The sequence below is a fragment of the Monopterus albus genome, unplaced genomic scaffold, assembly GCF_001952655.1.
Source record: "Monopterus albus unplaced genomic scaffold, M_albus_1.0 scaffold328.1, whole genome shotgun sequence".
NCBI classification, from domain to species: domain Eukaryota; kingdom Metazoa; phylum Chordata; class Actinopteri; order Synbranchiformes; family Synbranchidae; genus Monopterus; species Monopterus albus.
Genome location: NW_018128208.1, coordinates 788,064 through 813,044, shown reverse-complemented (window position 1 = coordinate 813,044; position 24,981 = coordinate 788,064). Strand labels below are relative to the sequence as shown.

General features: G+C 40.4%; 1 protein-coding gene across 3 annotated transcripts in view; it reads right to left on the bottom strand.

Annotated features, from left to right (window-relative positions):
- The window catches only part of LOC109974346 (syntaxin-1A), a 58,544-nt gene that overhangs the window by 21,595 nt on the left and 11,968 nt on the right, over positions 1 to 24,981 (bottom strand). For all 3 annotated transcript variants that reach the window (XR_002276953.1, XM_020624508.1, XM_020624507.1), the window contains exons 2-3: positions 21,772 to 21,849; positions 14,847 to 14,946 (exon numbers count right to left, since the gene is read on the bottom strand). Coding sequence is in view for 2 of the 3 variants with exons in the window: in XM_020624508.1 (XP_020480164.1) it covers positions 14,847 to 14,946; positions 21,772 to 21,849 (178 nt within the window). In the remaining variant the exon portion in view is untranslated. The remainder of the gene's footprint in view (positions 1 to 14,846; positions 14,947 to 21,771; positions 21,850 to 24,981) is intronic.

Genomic DNA, 24,981 nt, shown 5'->3' with positions numbered 1-24,981 from the left:
ATCTTTTCTCCCTTCTGTCACTCATTCCAGCCAAAACAGCCCTTTATAATCATATTTTACAGACACCTCAGGTTATTGCATGCGGTTAAACTACTCTGAGAAAGCATTGTTCTCGTGCTGAACACCAGGGCACTAATTAGATTCACCAGACCTAGCCTCACATTCCAACTTAAGATGTGATTATTCTGTAATTTCAAAGACTTCAAGAGACTTATTGCTTGTTTAAAGTGGAATCAAATTAGAACAGAGAAAATAATTTGAAAGAAAACTGGTGATGTAGATACACATGAATAGCTCACTTGACTAATCTTGTCTAATGAACTTTTCGTTTGTAGTTGCACAGAAAACTGGAACAGAGAAAAACAGATTTTCACAACATTTTTGATTCTCTGTCCTCACAATTACAAATCATCTCTCTCTAGAGAGACAAAATAGTTGGTGTGGGCCACCAGCTGCTTCACTAGCATCCGAAACACCTAACAAATAACCTACAGGTCTATTATGTATAATGTTAATGTTATGACTGCATCCTGGTAAGCTACTTTGTATTAGTATTCAGTGAAAGAAAAGAAAATTTAGAAATGCTAAATAGGGATATTAAAGTAAACTGTTGCCCAACTATTTAATTTTCACCACAGAGAGGAGAGAAAAATCTGAGGCTGAATATTGAGAAGAACAGGAGGGAAAAGAGAAAACAGATCGGCTTTCACACAAACGCTCTCTCTCTCTCGCCCTCTCCCTCTCTCTCTCTCGCTCTCTCACACACACACACACACACACACACACACACACACTTTCCCTGGAGCATTAATTGCCATTTTTAGCACACTGCAAAGAAGTGAGAAAGGCATTTATCATTTTAATGTCACAAGAGAACCAGATCTCCATATGTTAACGAGCCCCGGGAAGCCAGCCGACATAAAAGATGGTCCTTAAAAGTTACTCAAGCAAATTATTTAGTCAAACTAAACTGCCTGCAGTGCTTTTATAATGACTCTGTCTTTGTATGTTACCTGCCTCTTTAAAACAATATAAATCACAAAGATGAATAAAAGACACGGGGAACTGAAACCCATAGCAAACATCTGCACCCAATCACAGAGAGAGCTGGTGCATAATTTGATTACACAGTATGAGGGGGACTTCAAACGCTACGAGATGCTCAATTATTAAAACATAATATTTGCATATATTTTGCGATAAGGAAGAAGCTTAAAAATTAGGACAAATCATTTCCTTCTCTAAAGCTACAAAGTGACACTATATGAAATACCGCACGTTGATTAGTAGGCAAGACAGCTCACAGCTGAAAACGCATAAACAGAAGCAGACAGTAACACCATGATGATAAGACCTCATTTTTAATCACACTGAATAAAATATGTTATACGAATTCCAAAGAGCAGCTTCAACACACCATAACTAGCTAGGAAGCATCCAACCAGCTCATCTGTAAACATGAAACTACACCAGCTCATTACACAGGGTGAACCTATTACACACTGATCAGAAAAGCAGTACAAGCTTGTAATCTGCTTATCGGTGAACAGCCTGCGGTAGGGTACATACAGCTCAGCGGGTCAAAGTGGTGGATACAGTATGCAGAGCACTAACTAATATGTTCAGACATGACATCAGCTGCAAAAAAGGCTCACTGAAAGAAGTCTGGATGCATGAATTTGGGGGGGTTCTGACATTTTCTCTTCTTTTTTAAAGCAACACTAGAGAGATGACGTCCCTGTCCAAAGCCAGTCAGATGCCCCATCAAGTTGTGGACCAATATGGACCAATGCTTTTTATGAGTGGGTCAACGTGCATACATGCAGGTGATGTATTAGGGTCTGCAGATGGTTCTGCACTGATAGTTTGTTGGCACTGTGCAAAGAAACACAGCAGACTGTAAGCCCACAAACATGGATGCTAACAATGCATGATTTAAAATTTTAAACAAAAAGCAGCTTTACAAATATTTCATGAAGAAAGAAATGCATTCAGCACATTTGCCAGGCTATGAGGGATACGAACAAAGGAAAGCCCACATTGTGCCTTCAAATATTTAAGTAACTTATAGGAACCACTATAAAATACAGTAAATAGTATATAGAGTGTCACCTGGAAAAGAGAGGTAACTGACAAAAAGCATAAGAAACTGAAATAACGGTAGCAAAATATCACCAGGCTTGCAGAGGATGTACAGAGAAGCCAATCCAATCAGAGCTGCTACAGATGAAATGGACAAAACTTCAGTCAATTCCAAATAAATATGCAAAATATTTTTCACAAATTTCACCACATTCTTGGTATAAATTTTAATAAAATTGTATATACTGTCAGTAAATATGCTGCCATTGGCAAAATGTAGGCAGGATACTGGATCAGAGACTCATCTGAGGTGGTGGGTTTAGGGCTTCTGGGTATACTGTAAGCACTCAGTGCTTGTGGAGTGTGTGTGTGTGTGTGTGTGTGTGTGTGTGTGTGTGTGCAGAGCAAGAGTTGCTTTGTAGTTCTACTAAGTTATAAACCACAGAAAACATATAAGCTGTAGTCTGATTTCTTAGCTGGTCAATAAAGACACATTTTACTTACATTGCACAACTGATTTATTTCTGGATTGTTTCACTACAGTAACAGTGTTTTGTACCTTTGTGTTTTTGTCCACTTGTGCACATGTTCGCACAACTTCAGAAACTCACAGAGGTGTAAGGTTATGGAAAAATGTCTCTCTGATTTCTATGTAACCATAGCAACCTCCAGTAACCCATTTCATGAGGTCAGCTGCACTGGCATCAAAGAGTTAATAACATAAAGACAGGGGATAATTTTGGGCCATACGTAGCATGTGTTTGTGTGTGTGAGTGCGAAGTATGTGTGTTAAAAAGTTAGATTAAATTTCCCCCTTGTGGTTACCAAACAGAGGAAACCAACCTTCTCGATCAAGTGTCTATTCAGCCTCATTACTGGCTGTCCGAAAAGAGGAAGAGTGCAGACACTGATGAATAAGTAGAGGGAGAAGTGAGAGGGAAGCAAATTAGAGGGCACAACTGAGGAGTCAATTGAGCTGTGGCTTCGCACTCCATCCCAGACGCTCTCAAACGGAATCTTCAGGTCACGCTTGTTGCCATCATTAAGATTTTGTTGCTATGGCGATGTGTGCAGTCAGTCCTCTCGCCAGATTCAGATTGTTTCGAAAAGAGAAAGGGAGAGCTGGGGAGCCAGGAGACGGCAGGAAGAAATGAAGGAAATGTGGAAGGAAGAAGGAAGGCTGAAGGAAGAAAGGCCCAGAAGATAAAACGCAGCAAACGCTACTGCAGGATTTTTATTAAATGTAATAAAGGAATTTTTAAAGATCATTTTTATTGATTATTTATATATATATATTCTTGCCTTTCTTTGCAAATTAGAAGTTGCCTCATTTTAACATATTCATGTCTTCTGTAGGAAGATGGTGTAGGAAAGTCTGTAAATAATTAGAGGTAGACTACTCTGTTGTTTGTTTTGGTCCTTTCATGCCGCCCTGTACCTAGACATACAAGACACGTGTTAATTAGTAAGCTTTAGAGGAACTAATAGGTTGTTGGCTTTGGACAAAGTCAGGTTACCTATTTCCAGCAGTTCTCAGGCCTAAGTTAAAAGGCAGAGATGTTTAGCAGAGATATGACAGTGATAATGATTTTATTATCTCTCTTTCTGCAAGAAAGTGAATAAGCACATGTCCTACAATGTCAAAGTTTGCCTTTGACCTGAAACCACTGGCCTAACACTGCACCTGAAGCTCAGTGTTACAGTATACACTCACTGGCCACTTTATTAGGTACACCTGTACAACTGTATGTAATTCAATGTTTCTATATTTCTGTCCTCCCCAGCTACATATATTAGAAGGTTAGACTATTAGGGACACCTCTGAATATAATATAGTCCAACACCACCTTTAACTGTGATCTCAATCATAAACATATAATTGAAGTTATGCATTTATGACAATTTCACCAAAAACTGAAACATTTTGAGCTTCAGAAACACAGTGCTGGATTGAATTACATACAGTTGTACAGGTGTACCTAATAAAGTGGCTGGTGAGTGTATGTCTGCTGTGGTGAACACCATTAACCAAAATGATGCCTACTTACACTGGTGTTTGTTTGCAGCATCATGTTTGAGTCTTTGCAAACACTCCAGATTGGGTTTCACTGGCACCAGACTACTTCACTCATCAGAAATCTTACGATGAAAGCATATGAACAGGATCTAATAAATGTGAACCTCTGGGTCAGTTCTCATACATTGCTTCAGTTTCAATCCTACATCAGTTTTGGTGCAGCAGCAGCAGCATTTGTTCACTTATGTGACACTGGCATCCAGGTTCTGCTTGACTGTCACAGTCACACCAATACAAGTGGTCATATTATTATACTGAGGCAATATGTGTGTGTGTGTGTGTGTGAATGTGATGTCAGGGTACCATGACACTGACAAGACACCAAGTTGATTCTGTTTCCTCCTCTACGACTCAGGGTCAAATGCTGCCATTCCAGTCTCTAACCTGTAGCCATTTATCTTTTTCTCCATCTCACAGTCTCTTTGTCTCCCTCTGCTCTCTCTGTAAATATATTACCAGCTCTGTGTGTGTTTGCCCTGCTTATTGATCGTCTAGAGTCCACGTGTCTGACGTTTTGGAAAGACAGAAGCTGAACTCATCCCTCAAACATCACTGATATTTGCCTTACTGCAGAAATACAGTATGAACTCAGTTAATGACAAACGAACTGTGCAGATAAAGTCTGAGTGCTAAACTACTGCATATATGAAAAAAGAAGCCTTTGTGGCTCCAGAGGAGCTGCATGAATCTGATAAAGGCTCTGTAAACCACTAAAGTAGTGCACCCATCAGGACTCTAGATTACAAGTTTGAAAAGAATCTGGGGGTGTGGAGTTATAAAGAAGTTAGCTCAAAGGCCTCTGTAGCCTGCTGCCAGCCAAAACGAGGACCATCACTCCCCTCTAATGTCTGACCAGACTGTCGGTGGTCGAGCTAGGAGGAAGCATGTATGGAATAAAAGAGAAAATATCTCTTGTTCTGCTGCACTGATTTTGATCATTTATATAAAGTGTTCATTGCAAGTCTGGCAGTGTTATAGACAGCACAATGCTACTTATTAAACCGAAGGTTATTATAAGCCTCATCATGCCAATTGTAAAAACACATTTCCACATCTATGAGCCAAATGTAATTTATCCTGGGTGGATATCTGTGCAATCATGCCGTGAATATGATGAGGATGTTTTTAACCACATAGTAAGACAGCGAGCGGATGTGGGTGCTGTACCTGATTAAATCACTGACATCCGCCCACTTCTTCATTCTAAAGTCTCTCTTTCTCCTGCAACATCTTCCAAGACCATTTAACAAGGTTACTGTGAGCTAACACGGTACAGTCACTTTGAAACTTCCCCCTGCCTCCCAGCACCTGACATCTCAATCTAGATCAGAGTAGTACCACTGCACACCTCCGACTGACCGCTGGCTCAGGAGTCAAGAGGACAAAGAGCAGTTAAAGTCGCTCATCCATAAGCGGTCTTACTAGCTCTGACCTCCTCTGTGTGCATAAGGGTGTGTGTGTGTATCTTTAGCAGAAGTGGAAAGTAACTAAGTACTTACTTAAGTACAATTTTGAGGTATATGTAATTGACAGTTTTTAGTTTCTCACACTTTGACTTCAAGTCAAGACCAGCTCAGACATTATGAGAGAGGTTTAAGAGAAAAGGAAATAGAGAAAGATACAAGAGAGAGACACAAAGACAAAGCTAGCTGAGGAACAATAAAAAGCTGGGGGAACTTGCACAACACTTTCAAATTTTAAGTTGAGGGTGGAGGAGATTTGGCAAGGAGCACTCTGAGGGTGGAAGTGCACTCAGCCAAAACTGACACTAGAAATAGTAACACTAAGAGGCTGCAATTAAAACAAGCATCTCTAGCACTGCAAGATGAGGATTTTTAAGTCAGAGGAACGATACTCTTTAGAAACCGGAGGCTGAGCTGTCAGAGTGTGCAAACACTAAGTGGATGAAAAAAACACACTGAGAAATAAATAAACCCTCAAGAGTCAGTGTTAAGGAGCAGGATCTCTGCATCTCATTAATTAAACATGTAAGTAACATGGTAGCAGTTCAGCAAAATGAAAACTGTGGATTTCCTACTTTATTTCTGAGATGTTGTCAACAACTGCACTACTCATTTGTCCTCCATTTATACAGTAATTCAAAGTTAATTTCTGTGATTTGGTTTGAGAGAAAACCAAGTCACACACGATGTATATTCCTCTGGTCCCTTGATTGAAACTAAAGATGTAGTTCTGTACAAAACAAAACATTATCACGTTAGCCCAGCCTGATTTACTCAGTTTTTATTTATTTGTGGACTAATTCTCTCGCAGACAGCAGCTGTTGGAATTTGACATTACAACTGATCCAAAATTCAAGCTTCACCAGAAACGCTGGAAGAAAACACATATCTGAAGTCTCTCCACTGGTTTTCTGTTTTGCATTGATTTTCACATGCTCTATGTACACTGCAGTGTATCACTCCAGGCTGCGTGTCTCAAATGGTTTTGATGTACAATGGGAAGGCACTGGGATCAATCTTTTATGATCCCAGCTTTCCTCCTGCAGTCCAGACACTCTGGTTATGTTAATTGTATCTAAAAAATGCACCGCAGGCATGACTGAAAGTTCAAATTGTTGTTTTTATACACGTGTCAGATGTCATCTTGTTTAATGTTAATAATTTTGTTGTACTTGTGACACTGCAAATGTAGATACACACTATTTTTAGGAGCAGTCTGATCAACTTTAAGCTTGCAAATGGTATTTTTGTGCTGCAGTTCAGCTTCTGGATTTAATGCACAGTAGCTAGTACACTGCACAACAATATGATTTAATCTACATAAATCACATCATGGATACACCCAAATGTATAATCCACATGGTATTTGATTTTGGCTTGGACATGTTACTGCTCTTCCAGAGGTTTGCGACACCCAAACCACTGCCCTGTCTTCGGTAATGCAATGCTACAAAACAGATTCAGCACATTGAACTACACTTCCTCCGGTGAGAGCCATGATGATAGGTATCTAACCTGCAACTAAAGAGAAGGGAAATGACAGGATGGAAGAGATAAGCTGCACTTGCTGTAGTTATCAGACTACAGAAAGAGAGTGGTGTGTAAATCACTATCTAAAAGTGTAAACGGCTCTTATACTCTGGAAGCTACTATCTGAGACAATACATCAGTGACTGAGGGAAAGATGACAGCAACTACAGGCGGTGACAACAGAAAAAAATTTCAAATGAAATGAATGACATGCAAAGTTTTGAAAACATTAAAACCAGCTGTTTTCTCAGTGGCATGAAGACTCATTTTCCAATGTTACTCTACTCTAATGTCAGTCAAACATGCACTCTTAAAGGTTTTAATACCTCCACCTCTCTAAAGACTGTGTTTCCTTTCAGTCTCCCGGGAGACGCTGGGTGCAAAGGCCACTGATGCTCCTGCAGAAGAAGCAACCTTCACTGACTTTCAACCTCATCCAACCAAATCATAGAAGTACAGTCTCATCAGTCGAAATAATGACAGTGCTGCACAAGGCCAACAACGATGCTACACAAGAAAACAAATAATGCAATTATTTAATGGAAAATGTGAATTCAATAATGCATCAAAGTATAAATGCATTTGTGACTACCCTTCCTGCATTAGAGGAATGTATCCATGAGGAAACATAGGTTCGATACCCATTATGATCTGGTACCTAATCTATCATCATTATCGAACTCACTATTGTACACTGCTGGGCACATACTGTACAAACACATCCCACACAAACACCGACAAACCAAAAAGAAGCACACGCACACACACACACACACACACACACACACACACACACACACACACACGGTATATTGCAATTCCCTTGTGAAAATTTGCTCTGCTTCATTTAGGGGGTTGAATAAAATTTGATATGAGATAATGTGTAAGGCAGGGGCCAGGGCAATATTACACAGATCCTCTCCATGTGTCGGTATGTGTGTGTATTAATAGAGGCTTTGCCAGTGGGCTGAAATTAACCCCGTGGAGGTCACCAGGAAAATGTCTCAGTCAGCAAACACAAAAGCTCCCTGAGCAGAGCATTAGGAAGAGGATGAGAAAAAGTGGGAAGGTCGGGCTGTGAAAGTGGTCAGGTGGGCGGTGGCCGGGGAGTCGTGATGTGATTACGAAACTGATAAACCATGAGATAAACAGGTCTACCACCTTAAAATGTTATGCTGAACTGTAAAAGACCTTCAGTAAAATAAAAAACTAACTCATATTGTGTGCGTGTGTATGTGCATAATTCCCTAATACTTCTCCATTATTCTGTGTAACAGCAGGCTGGAGAAAAAATACAGGAAGATAAATGAAGCTTCGATCACCCTCACTACCAATATTTCACTCGCCGTCTGTTTTGGAAATATCCATGACATCTGTGTTTATGTCGGAGACAGAAAATGTGAGGAATGAATTATTTAGATGAGAAAAACACTATAAGAAGAAAAAAGGGGGAGACAACTTCTCAGCATGAAGAAGATTAAATTTGAAATGGTAGTAGGAACCACTCTGAGGTTACAGCAGGAGCAGAACAGGCTCCTTACTCTACTGCAGATAAACGAAAAGGCAGCAAACCATTCACAATGCACAATATTAAGAAGTTATAAGACAAACTGACTAGGTTTTTAATATAAAGATTGGTAAAGACCACATGGTCCTTTTATGTGGGCATTATTTTTATCAATGCAACAATGAATGAGTCTAAGCTTAACATTAGATCTGATATTAAAACACCACTGTGCAATTAGTTTTGACGACACACCCCAGTGCAATGTGAAGCAGACATGTCGTACCACAGCAGTCACAGAGAAACATGCACAAACAACACACCATCCCCACTTTGTCTACATTATATTCACATATAAAAATACATTTCAATGACTAAAGTGTTTTGTTGTATTCCAGGGAGTGAGCCTATCATAACAAAGATAGTAGTGTTTGTTTGGCGTGCAAAGTACATGATTTTGACACCAGAGACAGGGGGAAATCCCAATTCCCTTATCTGAATGTTCCTCGACCGACCTGGCAGTTGTTCTGATCAGCCATCCAGAAGGACGTCCCAAAGCTCTGAGGAGGTTGTGTGGACGAGTCATGAGGGAGGATACAAGAGAGCATCCATGCACAAGTCTTTTATATACTGACACGGATCTTTATCAGAATCGGTGATTGGACGCTTCATATGCAAAGGTGTTGAATTTCCTTTAAACCGGGTCTCCCCGGTTCCTCTGTCCTCTCTCCTTGCAGCTTACATGGGCAGGACTAAGACACAAGGAATAGATGCAAGTGAGGGAAACATGGATGCAAGTAAGAGAACTGAGATTTTCCCAAGGTCACCCAGGTCTCCTCAAGTCAGTGTGGACTTTTTTTTACACTTCTTTTTAAAATTTGAGGCAATTTATTACCTCACTGCAATGTTTTGTTGATATATATACTGTATATTTCATTTAATATTGCTTTATTCAGTGTATTTCACTATACATTTTTCATGTCATGCTATTATTGTGATCCATCCCACACACAATTACATAACACACAATAATACCACTTACAAATAAAGGCTAGTGACAGTTGAGAGTCTTATGGCTTGTCTACACATGAAGTGTTTCAGCTATCTCACGTGCATCTTACAGGACAGATAAACCTCTATCTTAATCAGTCAAGCTGCCTACATAGTAAAACACAGTACGAGTCTGTGTAAACCTACTTAAGTTTATTTTCCTGTGTGTTATGTGCCTGACTACAGTGATGCTGTATCGGACTTTGAATGCTTCAGAAAAGCAGGTGACCTACATCTGAGACACACAGCGCTGCTGCTGCTGATGCTGTTCTGCCAACACACTGCTCACACTACGCCTTCTCTGTAGACAAGGCGTAAGTACTCTGTGAGCCTGTACACAGTCGTACAGTAACATCACAAAGCTCACATGCTCTCAATAACAAAAACAGTCTAAAAAATTACATCCATCCATCCATTTTCTTCCGCTTATCCGGGACCGGGTCGCGGGGGCAGCAGTCTAAGTAAAGATGCCCAGACTTCCCTCTCTCCAGACACTTCCTCCAGCTCCTCCGGGGGAATGGCGAGGTGTTCCCAGGCCAGCCGAGAGACATAGTCCCTCCAGCGTGTCCTGGGTCTTCCCCGGGGCCTCCTCCCCGGGGAAGGCCCCTAAAAAACTACAGCTAAGGCTAATTATCATTAGTTTTGCAGTTATTTGCTCATAAACCAGCTTTTAACTGAAATTTGCTATATTGAAAATCAGGGATCACCATCTCATCCTAATGAATCTATAAATGTGTTTTCCACATTTTATGACAGTCCATCCAGTGGTTGTTGAGCTATTTCGGTGTGGACCAAAGTGGTGGAGAGTCAGGCTGCTAACATGGATAAAACTACTGTACAAATACAACCTCAAATCAGAAAACCTCATACGGCACATTACCACGGCCTGGCTGTGAAGAAGGAAGAGGGTGTGAGTGCTGGACTGGCCTGTCTGCAGTCCCAACATGTCCCCCGATAGAATGTGTGGTGCATTTTGAAACACAAGTCATGTCAACGAAGACTCAGGACTGTTGTGCACCTTAAGACTTGTTTGCAGGAACAATGGGACAAAATTACACCTACACATCACTATTTTCAGTTTTAGTTTTGATTTTACATGCTGTATGAACCTTTTCTGCTTTGGGGTTGTACACCTCTTTCCTCTTTAAGTACTGTATTTAACCAAGACCACTGCTTCTTAATATTCTCATCCCAGAGCTTTGAGTTGCCTACACATAACCATAAATACAGGAATCATGTGTTATTTGCTAGGAGTGCATAATGTCAAGCAAAGCAATGAGAAATGCTCATAGTGATGTTTGTGCAGATACATTTAATATTTAATATAACTGCTGAATTCACTGTGTACTCTAGTCCTGGTTTACTGTTTGTTTTGTTGTCATGTTGATTAAAATATAGTCTGGGCACCATTATGTCTCCAAACAAAACGTATTACTCAATGCAAATGAGTTGTGTATGGAGCACAGACACACACACTGCTATGAAGGAGATAAAGTGGCATCTTGGGATGGAATATTCCAATGATTCAGGTCCAGTTGGCCACAACGCAACAGGCAGACAGTGAAGAACATACTGACCTCCATGTAATGAACGACCCTGACATTTACATCATGTGCTGGCTGATGTGCATTTATCAGGTAGACACACACACAGATCACTGATTTCAGTCACAAAGGAGACAAATTGTGGGAGAAATCTGCACAGCCCAGCTACTGTAGCTAAAGTGAACTGATGCCTGCTGCTGCAAGCAGACAGATGCTTTTTCAGGTAGGACACAGGGAATCAGGGAGAGGAAAAGGAACAGGGAGGTGTTAGCAGTGTGAGCAACATGCACCTTGTGAGAGCAGGGGCCTAGATCAATGCTCTGACATAAATGAAAGAGGAGGAGGTGTGAGAGAACAGAGGAAGAGAAGGGGGAAAGGTGGATTGTAGTATCCAGCACAGACTGAACAAAAGCAGAGAGGAGAGTGGCTGAAATGGGAGAATAGAGAAACAGAGAAATAGGGCACATGGTGTTAGACAGGACTAAAAAGCAATGAAGAAGGAGCAGAAAAGTGGAAAAAAATAGACAAACAGGGGTGACCAGAGAGGACCATCTTCATCTTCTCACACTGATCGCAGTCTCCATTCACAGGCAGGGTTTTGCCTTTTGTCACAAATTGTTCTTTATTTGCTCAATTTCTTTTAAAGTATGGAGTCATTTATCTGGCTTTTGTTCAGTGGAATCTGCTACTAATATCAGGCTTTTGGCTGCCTTTGTACATTAAACTGCATGTAAAACAGTAGCTTTTGGCTTTATTCTCTTTCTTTCTTCCATTAAGAGCTTCTCTGACTCATTACTGAGTCACTGCAGCATTAAACATTAATGTTATTAAAGACCAACAGAATATAAGAGTGGAACAAAAGTACTGTCACACTGGATATTCCCTCATTTGGACAGCTTATGATACTGGGCCCAGTGTAAAATCTGTCATGCTGTAGGAGGCTCTGTAAGGTTGAGATCTGGGGCCAGTTTCACACATTAGATGTAACTAATTCAAACAACTATAGCAGCAGTCTAAACAGGACTCATTTGCCATGAATTCTGAGTAAATTAAGACTTTTTAAAACTAAAAAACGTGGCCAAGTAACCATTCTATGGTTCCGCTCTGTTCACTTGAGCAAAGAATGTTACAGGGATATTTTAGTGAGAAAAACAGCACGGAGATGAACAATTAAAACCAACTTAGAGTCGCATAAAATCTCAATGCAGTGCAGATGTGTAGCTGAGATTAAATGTGGCTTCTTAATATTGCAGGGCTAATTTTAGTACTTCTGCTAATTGGCTCATGATATTTTCCTTAGGTAAATGAGAATGGCTGATTTATACTTCCAACAGGTTACTGCACTCTCTAACTACTCGTTCTCCTCTCATTACTTACCTCACAACTTTGTTAGAAAACTACAAATCATGAGCCATGTTTTATGAACCATGCCACTGACTGTTACCATGGAAACATGGCGAGTAATTCAGAGTTAGCCTAGGGCTAGGGTGGCTTATTGCAACAGACCAATCTAAAAGCTAAATTAAGACATTCAGTGACCCTTGAACCATGTGTGGAAGCATCTGCCGTCATTATGTTTCTCCACTCATTTAGCCCTTTTTTGTCAGGGTCGGTCCGAAAAGCTACCCACAATGTTAACGGTGGACTCAATTACAAAGCCAGGCGAGATGGGGTAATATAGTATGGTTTACCATATACACTCAGACAATACAGAGCGATAGTCCAGAATCCAATATCCACGTCAACAACAGTCCAGGGTCAAATACCGGCAAACGAGCACAGCCAAGGGATCCAAAAATGGGAGGTCAAGAAGCTGGTTCAGTAGTCGTTACACAGGATAAACATACAACACTCAGGAGGGCTAGGCAGAAATCGGTAGTCAGGAAACAATCCGGGGTCAAGAACATGAGTCACTAAAGCAAGAATAACGCTGGAAAATCTGCACGAAAACAAGAACAATCTGGCAGGTTACTGATGGGAGAAGGCTGCTTATAATGGGGTGAAACCAGGTGCAGGTAATGAGTACTGATTATTGTAAGGAGACCCTAACAAATAAACCTAAAACAGGAAATGGCGACAAAATAAGAGCCCAACACAGGAAGTGGTAGGGCAGAACCCTGACACTTTTTAATCAAACATTTCCTGGGAACTAAACTCAAACTGCCTATACGCAGAAAGTAAACTAGCAACATAATGCCCCTTTCATTCTCAGTAGTGTTCTAGTTGAGTCACTAAACCTCAAATCCAAGTGATGTCTGACTCACCAAAGAATAATCCGTGTCAAGTTTGAGTCAAGTCTCCATTATCCAAGTCAGAGTCATCAGGGTCTCCATTAAACACAATTGACACAGCTGTCGCAATTTTAGATTTTTATATTCCAATGCAAGGGGCAAGCAAGGGGCTGCACATTGAGAGCCGATGTACCAGAGTCAAATTCCTTGTGTGTCCGACACACCTGGCCAATAATGCTGATTCTGATTCTGATTCAAACTTTCTAATAGTGTATTGCATCACCATGATGCTCAGCAGTTTGATACATAAAAATCGTTTATAGAAAGGCAGAGTGTACGCATTGATGGAAGTGTGTCGGGTACAGAATGGTGCAGGTGAACCAGTTTTAATATCAGTATCTTATGCCAAATTATTATGGCCTATTACAAAAATAAACAAATAAATAAATAAAAGTCTGAGTCCTCGACTCCAACCTCCGAGTCTGAATGTAGTCAATGCTCGAGTCCAAGTCCAAGTCTGAAAATTAGGGCTCTAGTTGGACCTGAGTCAGAGTGTTGGACTTGAGTACTAGAACACTGGTTCCACTACATCTGAAGAACATGAAGATTAGTCAAATCAGACCAATGAATAACAGATGATAAAATGTTGTTGTCCATTGTGTTTACTGTTGCCTAGCTATGCTGTTTCAGTTAAATGTCAAGAATGAATAAAAAAGGGAAATGCGGAGGTAGAAAAGAACACATCTGTCTAAATTTGACAATTTGAGAGAGTGTTTGGTTTTTAAGGTCCTAAAAAAGTCTACGTCTGATTCATGAATGTGAATCTCACACACACGTCAGCGTTCAAATATGTGTGTGTGCTCTTGAGTGTGCGCAGATTCTGTTCTTACCTAAGAACAAGGTCCAGATAACAAACATTGATGGACGCCAGTATGTTTTTGAAACCTTCATAAGTGGGTTTTAATTTTTTTTTAATTTAATTTTATTTTTTATGCGATTTAACTTTACTCCTCATTTTCCATGTAGCCCTGCAAACCTTGCCCCAGTAGTTCCAGATGAGTGTAGGTCATGTTCCAAAGCTCCTCAAAAGCCTCTTCATCCACTAAAAACACTTCTGCAGTGGAAATGCCATGATTTTGTCTAATATCACACACCTATGTGATATTTTGGAACCAGAGGATAAAATGCAACTGCACAATGAAAAGAAAAACTGCAAAAACTCCACCTGACCTCCTGAGATACTCAAGTCTGGTCATAATGAAACTAAAATATTTTTGGAGCACAAACACTTATGAAGGTCCAGCTGTGTTGAACCTGTTACCCTGAGAGAATTAAACGAGAAACATAAAAATCAAACTGCCTTACTTTCATCTGGGTTAGGTGAGGCCAGGATGGCGCTGTGCTTCCTCTTCACCTCTTCAACTTTCTCTGCCAGAGACTCGATAAAACCTCGAATCTCTTCCACCTGTCATGAGAGAAAGAAAGCGAGACCAGAGTGTGCTTTAGATCCGCTCCGTGTACGAGGCAGGAAGCATCAGTGATTAGCCAGACTGATGGTGAGAGAACCTGAACTGAAGATGCCATTATCACATTAGAGGTAGAAAGAAGCAGGGTTATGTGAAACAACACACAGATATCAAAAAAAGTTTTTTGTTTAATGCCTCAGTTAGAATTTATCTGTGACTTTACAAACACTGGCACAATCTCTTATTTACGACTGTCATGTGTAGACTAAATTTATGGCATTAAATTAGCAAACAAAGGCATCCTCCTCAATATACAGCTGCTACTAATAATGAACTCAAACTGAGCCATGCCCAATTAATTTAAACAAATGTTCTTTTTAAGTCATGAAAACAGGAAAGAATGGGATTAGTTTCCATTGACCTGTAAGAAAAGTAGAGACTCAGATGTTGGAATTCCTGTTTTTTTTTTGTTGGATGAGGTTGATGTCAGTGCTCCAAAAACCACGTCTTTAAGGGCTTTGCTTTGTACTTGGGGCCACAAAGAGCCAAGCTGTTGTTACTAAGTTGGAAGTATACTATTGTACACAGTATTATTGTGTACTTTAGCATAAAGAGATACATTAATTGAACTTACTTTAAGAAGTCTAACTTAAAAGTGCACAAAAGTGTGCAATCATCTATCATTTCCCTGAAAACAAATTGGAGCACGTCTCAGTATCCATTTGTTTCTTGTGATTAAGAACGGAAATGGTTCAAAAAATGAACTATTCTTTTGAGCACGTAATTGAATGCATTAAAGAAAACTGACACAACAAACAACACATGCATATCCTCCTCTGAACTCTGCACGTCACAGGTTGGACATTCTAACCAATCACTCCTCCTCCTCACTGCTGCCTCATTGCCAGCTGTGCTGCCTCTGGTTCAGCTAACAGCTGGACGAGCAGCAGGTCACATCTGTGTGTGACGTCAACAGTCTCTACTTTCATCTGGGTCTGTCATCTACCCCTGATCACTGTCCCCTGCTCTACACCTGCTCCGCTACAGCCCAGCCTGTAACAAATCATTCTTCTCATTGATATGCCCTTGGTCATTTCCCAGTGCATAGCTCTGGTCTGACTTTTCCATTTGTGGTCCACCTTTCTTTCACTTCTCACAGCTCTGCTCTCCCTCCATTTGTCCATTCCTGAGCACACCTCCTCTCTGCCTGGGTTATTATTCTCCCATTACCTTTTTAATTAGCTGCTGATTGGATCTGCTTTTTTCTTTTTTTAATAACAACATAAATGCCTCTGGAAAAACCATCAGGGACCAGGGAAAGCACACCGAGGTGAGTGGTGAGTTAAATAAATGCCGGGCAGACAAGTGCAGAAAGATGAAGTTAAAAGGTAAGCGAGGGAGACAGAATACAGGGACGTGACAGTGAAGGTAGGTGAGCAGGAAATGAAACCACTCCAAGCCGTCTCAGTGAAGAAACCACGTGTTAGTCACCGTGTATGTCTCAGTACTCATAAGACACCAGGCAAATTGTACTGGTGTAGGAGAACAACCGGGATCAGACGCTGCTGAAACGCTCACAATACATGCAAAAACAAATAGACAGATACACAGAGTTGCAGGACCACTTTACCAGTTTTGCTACTTTTCTTAATGAACTTGTAGATGACAGCATGACATTTGACAGTATGCTCTCTATCTTGCACAAATACAGTGTTAACCTGCTGTTTTCCTGCTTCGCCATCTCTCTGCAGTTATTCTGGTGTAAAGATCTACTTTTTATCTAGTAAGGAGAACGAATACAAGCTTGAGGCCACAGTGAGTCTGTCTTGCTTTCACTCACTTCATTCTTGTATCATTAGATGAAGGATTTTGGAGCATGAAATGAGCCTTGCTACACAATGTACAAAGAGCAACGAAAGATGTAATGGTGCATAAACGAATCTCACAATGTAATAAACACATAAAGGCTAACAATAAGTTTAGAGCTTTTAGACATTTGTATTGTCTTTGTTTCATTGTGTGAGGGTTAACATTTGTAAAGCACCTTGTAACAGTTCCTAAGATTGCTAAACGTATGACTCTTACTGGAATTATATATAATTAAATTTTTCTTTACTACAAACGGAAAACTGGATTATTGTTTCCAAACTGATCACAATTCAAAATGCAGACTGAAGTTACTGTAAAAAAATCACAAAATAAGATTTTGTTGTTGTCACCTATAAATCCCCTTAATGTTAAAGTGTTTTTTATTGTTATGATGAAGGGATTTTTAAAATTATTATCCTTGTGTCCCAGTTACAAGACAAAACAAATAAATAGAAACCAGCTCCTGAATGGACAACAAACTATGGTAAAACTATGAAAAATCCAAAAATCATGAATGCCCACTCCTGTAATTTACATCATCTGATTTTCAGAACTTTGTTAATGTTTCAAAATGAAGTATATGCAGTTTTAACCTATAACTGAAATTAAATACTAATTAAATTGCGTCATCTTCCATTATTTTTAGGCACAAGTTGTCATAAATAAATCTGAATGAAACAACCGTTGCAATTTTTTGACCATGTACTGTGTATACCAGACAATTTCGGGATTGTGTTGAGAATTTCTGATCTGAGGGGTTTAGATAACTAGAAAGCACAAGCCACAGCAGCTTGGCCTATAATACAGTTCTTGTTAAGAGGACACATATACTGATGTTTTGGCTGCCATGGCAGCATGTGCAAAAGCAGCAGCCTCTTGTGGGCCAAATATTCAGTGCTTTTGTCATGAATTCAACTGTGGAAAATAAAAAGCACTGAGCTCCATCCGCCAGACTCTTCGAGACATCTTCTAGAGTAACTATGAGGACTACTGTGACTAACACCAATAAAGACCTACTCCACTGCCGCACTTTCCACTGAAACTTGGCAATATTCTGTACGGGCCAACTCTCTACAGAGATGACAGGCCATCACTGCTGTCTGGTGGGACTGTGTGTTTATGTCACCAGGGAATGGTGCACTAATGCTGTGGTCCTGTCTAAAGACTGTTCTCCACTAGTGGCGTTCATCACAGTGAAGTGTCAACCGCGCCATCTGTCTGCGTTCACCACTGCTGTTATTTTATCAGCCTACCTGTGAGCCCGCCCTGACAGATTTTCATCATCACTATCACCACTTTTAAAGACTGCTTTGCTGGAATACCACCAACATGTCAAGTCTGCTAAAACAAAAGAACACACACCAGTTTACATCCCAGTTGTTTGTGGGTCTGTTCTATGTTGCGCTGAGCTCTATGAGCAACAACATTTAGTTTTCATGTGTCAAACATATGCAGTGACAATAAAACCCAAACGTGCTGCTTTTGCTTTCTTCATGCGATGATGGAATATAGTGTTTAACTGCCATGTAGGTGATAACATCCACACAAACACACAGATACTAGGTACAATGTAGTAGATGACACTTTAATACATTATGTAGTAAAACCAGAAACAGCCACATATACACTCACACAAATGCCACAAACACATTATAAAATCAATATCCACACTCTGATTGCCATGTTGTGGTGTGAGTGAAGGACAGAGGGCTGCAGCGGTCTCTCCACTGTCTGCTGTCCTCCTACATCACCACTCAAAGCTTAATTAATGCACCAAGTCAGGGTGAGAGCCTGATCTCTGACACGGTATTACCACACTCTTCAAGTCTGGCCTTGCAGTCTTACTTCTCCACATCTCTCTCATTTCAAAGTCTCTCTCTCTCCCCCATCCCTCTATCCTCTCTAAAACTGTTCTCTGTTGATCTCCCTGTCTCTGCACTTCACTCCAACTCCCCTTTCTTTCTCACTGGAGACAGATGTATCAGGGTGAAATTCCAGATGGATGCTTTGATACCTCAGATAGATACAAACTGTCTCTCAGAGGCCAGAAGCAGTGGCAGAACAAAAGCAAGAGGTGACGTGAGAGGCATGACTGCAGGCTGCAATATTCCCTCTGAGCTAAAACATCCTGCAATCACACAGTTTTTGGTGTAATTCTGATTTTCAAACCTCAAAAGCAGGAGATTTCCTCTGTGTTTTGTAGAACTAGACTTTGAGTACAAGTTGCAGGGGTAGCTGGGAACCATTTGTCTCTCTTTCTTTGCATTTTGCACAAACTGAAGCATGTGCATGGGCCTTTAGACTGAACACGAGCAGCCGTTTACAAGCTGGGCTACTTAGTGGTTCAACCAGACCTCAGTGTCAAGCCACGGCTCCTTCAAGTTGCTGGGCAACTAGGTATGCTTCCTGGTCACCTTCCTTTAGAGGCATTTATTATTGCTATGATTATAAAGTTTATTTATCAGGGGCCATGCGTAAGAGAAACATTAATCTCATATAATGAGAAGAGATGTCTTACGCCACAATTAGCTAATAGCTCATTTCCATGTGTAGTCCCTGGCAGGCACTACACCTGAAACACAGATTAACAGTAAAATTACCAAATATAACCACTTAATTACAAACCACTAAATCATAAAAAAATCTATAATAGGAAACACATTTAGTATACCAAGATACAACCCCCCCACCCAAACAATGCCCTTGTTTTTATAAGAATTTCTATAGACAGTTCAATTCAAACTCATAAAATTACATTTCAAATGTGAAGTTAACGCTGACAAACCTGGTTTTATAAAATTCATTTTTTGAATTAATGAGAGAAAGCAGGCAAGACCAAGTGGGAGAAGACTCACTGGTAGATCAAGCAGACTTTGGATGGATTAGAGTAAATTTCCCAGCAAGAGATCTGGGCCGCTCTGCTTGTCCTGTTTCCACTCCAACTTTGGCGGTGAAAGTGATTTGAAAATGGACGTCTCAATGGATAAGGCAGAACTGAAAGCATTCGTATGAAGGTGGGTCACATTAAGTTGACAGTTCGATCAGGATGCTCATTCCTGGTGTCAGCTATTTATTACAACAACAGGGCACATTCTGGGTTAGCCATGCATAGCTCTGCTCCTGTGGCACTCCAATGTAAATCCACACAGTAGTGAAACAGACTTGTCTCTGTGCTCACTACACCAGGCAGAGAGGGAGATACACAGCAGTTAAATTTACATGAGCTCATTCTGAACAGAAAAACTGAAATGCTAATGCTGGAGGAGGTGGAGGGGGTTGGACTGCTGGTTGGAGCAGCATGAAAGCAGCGCTGAGCAGCTGATGAATGAGAGACACATCTCTTGATGTGCTGCTCAGGTGCTTGAATGAGAGGTTGTGGTAATAGGTGACTGAAACTGTATGGGCCATGTGAATTTAAAATGAGTTCTATACCTGTCTGAAGGATATTAGAATCATATGCCTGTAGGTTAGTCACAACAGGTGATGGCTGCTTCTCGCGGTTGATATTTTTTGTCTGTATTTTCCACAGCTTTTCCTTGAAACTGTATATTAAATATGTATACTGTACAGGGTTTTTGGCTGATGAACCTGAAGCTCCGTCACATGCAATTTAACATCTCATATCGCTTTGAAAACTTGTTTATCAAACTCACAAATGCTTCTAAATGGCATTCAACCTGAGGCAACCCACCTTTTTAGCAGCATTTGCAATGATGCTTGACAAGACTGTCCTCTTGTCCTTTGTGCCAGCAGGCTATTACGACAAAATGTTGTGTTCTAGTTTGGCCAATTCTAGCAACAGTATTAATTATGAGAGGAGTCAGTTTATGTCTAAATGTAACAATGTGTTTTTTTTACCTAAACCTAACGAAGTATTTCTTCCTCAGCAAAACCAAGTAGTTTCTGTGACAAAACATAATGAAACCGTGATGTTTTCATAATCGTAACATCATACCTATGATGGACTTGCTGAAATTGTGCTTATGGCTGTTTCCGTGATGACAAAGGTCTGTAAAGCTCAGGAAGAGGTGCAATTCCTCCCGCTACCATAGGAGCACTATTTAATGAGATGTCCCTATGAGTGGTACAAGAGAGAAGAAACAAAAGGCCATATGGGTCGTACAAGTATAAGAACTTGCTGATTTAATGCTTCAAAGTTAAAGCCACCTTGTACGTAAATTAATACACTCACTCATAAAGTATAATAAATATAGCAGTGACAGAGGATGAAAAACATGATATATGACCATAAACGTGGAGTATTTAAAAGATGTAAAGTTTCCACACCTTTCTTCTTGTTTGAGCTGAATTACCCTGTAGTTTTACTTCTAAACCACTCGCTGTGGGAGGTGTATGTCGCAGGTCCATTAAAAGGGAATTTCAGAAGCCACTTTACTCACTGAAAAAGATGTCACAGAGTAAAGTCAGCTTGGCTCCATATGACTAATGATTCACAGCAGGTCTCCATCTCTCTGGGGAGGCGATGTCAGCTGCTGCTACATGTTGATGTTCAGTTTGTGTTCTCAGCACATGTGCACAGTGTGTACAGGAAAATATACTCCCAACGCATGCACTGATGCAGCTTTACATAGGAAAGTGAAAAGTGAAATCACACATGTTAATGAGAAAAGAGAATTATTGTGATTTAAAATCAATAAAAGCTTTATGAAATAAAATAAAATACATAATCCATTCCAAACCAGCAACATCAGTATAAATCATGTCTCTGCTCCCCAGGGAAGAGGAATGGCATGAGATTGATTACAGCACTGTGAAGAGCCAACGCAATCAGGGGAAGAACGATACCCATGTAGACTGTAGATTACAGCACAAGACATGGACTTTAATTTAAGGTGACTACTTACTATGCCTGCTATGATTCTCTTAATGTGTGCATGGGAATAACAGTGTCTGACAGAGAAGACAGAAAGATCATTACTGTGAGAGAAACAAACCTGTTCAAAGAATTCATCCATAAAGCCTTTGTCCATTCCCACAGCGACTTCATCCTCCTCCTCTGTCGTCTCCTTCCCCTGGACCAACAGACACACACACACAATTAGGAGGAACCTGAACGAGCTTCAAGACAAAATAATGAACAGGTCCAGGTTGTAATGACTAAAAACACCTGTAAAACATATATGAACATTGATGACATTGGTCATGACTGGACTGGAACATGTCAGATTGTAAGAATAGTATCAACACTCTCCCTGCCTCTCTCCCCATCAGCTCTTTAGTAACAAGGAGCACTTAATGACACTTGTAATTAGAACCGCAGGTCGAGTGATTAGCAAGTTATTATTGAATTAGGACCTGGGGGCAGAGGAAACCTTGACTGTAGCACACTTGTGCCTGCACACATTCACAACAGTATGAACAGAAACATATAAACATTTCATCTTAAGGGAATAGTTTAGTACTTTGGGAAATATGCTTTCTTGCTGACAGACAGATGAGAGAAATGAGACCACTCATGTCTGCGCAGTAAATAGGCCACAGCAGCTGCTTAGCTTCGCTTAGCTTAGCATAAAGACTAGAAGCACCTCTAAAACACTAACGCTATATCTGTTTTTGTTTTATCCATTAAAAAGAAGAAAGTGTAAAAACCAGAATGTGGTTTTACAGGGAGTTTTGTGCCAGACTTTTTCTTGGCGAAGATGACGGTGGTTCATCTTTTCATCTAACTCAGCAAAAAAGCACATGAGCAGAGGTCTGAAATGTCCAGTTATTCCTTTAAATGACAGCTAAAACAAGTTGCTGCAGTTGTTTTCTGCTGCTAAATAAGGTATGTAAAGTATTATAATTTCTAAAAGGCTGAAAACACAAACATGAAGATGGTTCATTCTTACTTCATAATAATAACAGGCCTAAAGTAGATTTACATGGCCTTAAACGGGCTAATTATAGTTCAGCTGTTTCAGCCTAAAAAGTTAAAACTTCTTGAACTTTCCAGCGTCTAGTCAGTGATTCATTCTGAATTATGTGCTCACGTCTAATCACACGCTAGCCATTACACTACATTAGCAGGGATCTCATGTGGCTTCAATTCGTTCATCTAGCCCCTGTCAAACTAATTAAATTCCCCATTAGCGGCCAATGAGAGCCATTTGCTTGTCGACGCTGTGAAGCGGGAGTGCAGTCTGGATCTTAAAATGCCCCAGCAGCAGGGAACAAATCTTAAGTGATGGATGACATGCCTACGTAGCTGTTTACATCAAAATTATCTTTTTTTTTTCCAGATGCACATTTGTGGATTGTTGATGATGTCACTGTTTCATACCAGATGTGAGATGTGTTGTGCCATGTAAACCTACCCGGAGCTGGTATTCAACTTGCCTTGAGAAAGAACAGGGTTGGGTCCAAAATCATTCCCTATTATTACTATTATTCGCTACTCCCTATTGTACACCAGGTAGTTCACTCAGTAGTGAACAGTAAATTGAGATTTCAGACACTTAATTGTAATTTTGAGTCATTACTGACAGTTGTAGGACCTTGCGATGATCATTTTCCACCTCACTTTTTATGTGAAACTTTTGAGTGGACTACAGTATGTAGTGGCTAGATTTACAGACTCGGTGTTCAGACACCACTACAACATGGCGAACACACTATATAGTGAGTAGATAGTGATTCTGGACACAGCCCAGGTGTGGTCAACAATGCTGGCTACAGTATCTAAATAAATTATGGAAGCTTAGTGATTCATGTTTATTAATTTTGTCTCATACCCATTTAGCATTTCTTTGTGGCAATTTTATTTCTCTTTGCAGTCACTGACTTCCTAAGAGGAAATGTTAGCAGTCACTGTAAAAAGAAGCTCTAGTCAAAGTTTCCTCTGATGCCTCAGGTGCCTGGGCCTGTGCTCGGTATAGGTCCGTTCAGAAACCCTTCTATGGAAGGCTGCCCTGTATATCAGTGAGATGCTAATCTAGAGCTAACTGGTAACAAACATGATAGTTCTTTCACTGTAGATTAACATTTCAAGTTATTTAAATGCAGTTTTGTTCAAATGTATAACAAATATAGATTTTCTTTTTGGCTGATACTCTTCCCATGATCAAAGCTTTCTGTGTACAATACAAAAGGTATAAAGTGTCTTCTGAAAACAAAGCTCTGTAAAAAGACACTTTTTTTGGTATATATTAAAAATTTGACCAAAATAAATCTAATATGAGATGATCCCAGTCCCTTCTTTGATTTTGTATGTACCACATAAATCTTGTCAAATGGAACCTGTGAATTTTGTCTGGTGTTTTCCACACAGTGATGGATGTGAGCATGATGAAGAGATGTTCACAAAGTTGATCTGTGGAGAGTTATGTGTTGTACTGACACCAACAGAGAGGCAGGGAGGGAAATCGGGGGAAGAACAGTGAGTGAGGAACCAGCTCTTGAGAAAAATGTCTGAGATGACAGACTTCAGCAATAGATGGCAACTGGCACAAATCAAAGTGACAGGACTGTAGAGCCACTGTGATCACACTACAGTAATATTATCTAAACCCACTCAAACTATATTTAACCCAACAAAACTGGACTGTTTGATGGTTTATATTCATTATGACTAAAACTCATTTGGAAAATAAAATAATTCTGTCCAAGACAACGAGCAGTCTGAAGATTCCTAATTAGAGAGCTATTCTTAAAGAACTTCAGCTGAAAACAGTCAATATGGTGGGTGTCATCTTCTTGGTGTGCGAACCAGTCCATCCACAGGGCATTAATAAATAAATGTGTGGTGTTGATATGGTGGTGGCGTGCATCTGAGGAACTCCAGACTATTAGAAGCAAAGAGAAAAGAGGTGGCAGCAGCAAGAAGCAGAGGGAGAGGACAAGCAGGGATAAGCTCAGAGATCACCAGTCGTGTGTTCTGCGTCTACAAAGAGACGCTGTGCCTCCTACAGAGAGAGGAGAAGACTGAGCGGTGTGCCCCAAACCTCCTACTCCCACCCAGAGCTAAAGCTCCTGCTGGGCCACAAAGAGGCTGTGAGAGGCCTTTAGTACTGAACTGACTGAGCCTACAGACTAGAAAGTGACTGTCCACACACAGGAGATGCTGTGAGCCACACAAGCAGACATATGTGTACAGTACAGCTGCCACGTGGACTATAGCACACAACAGACACGGAGGGAACAAGCTGGTCCCTCAGTAGGTCCTT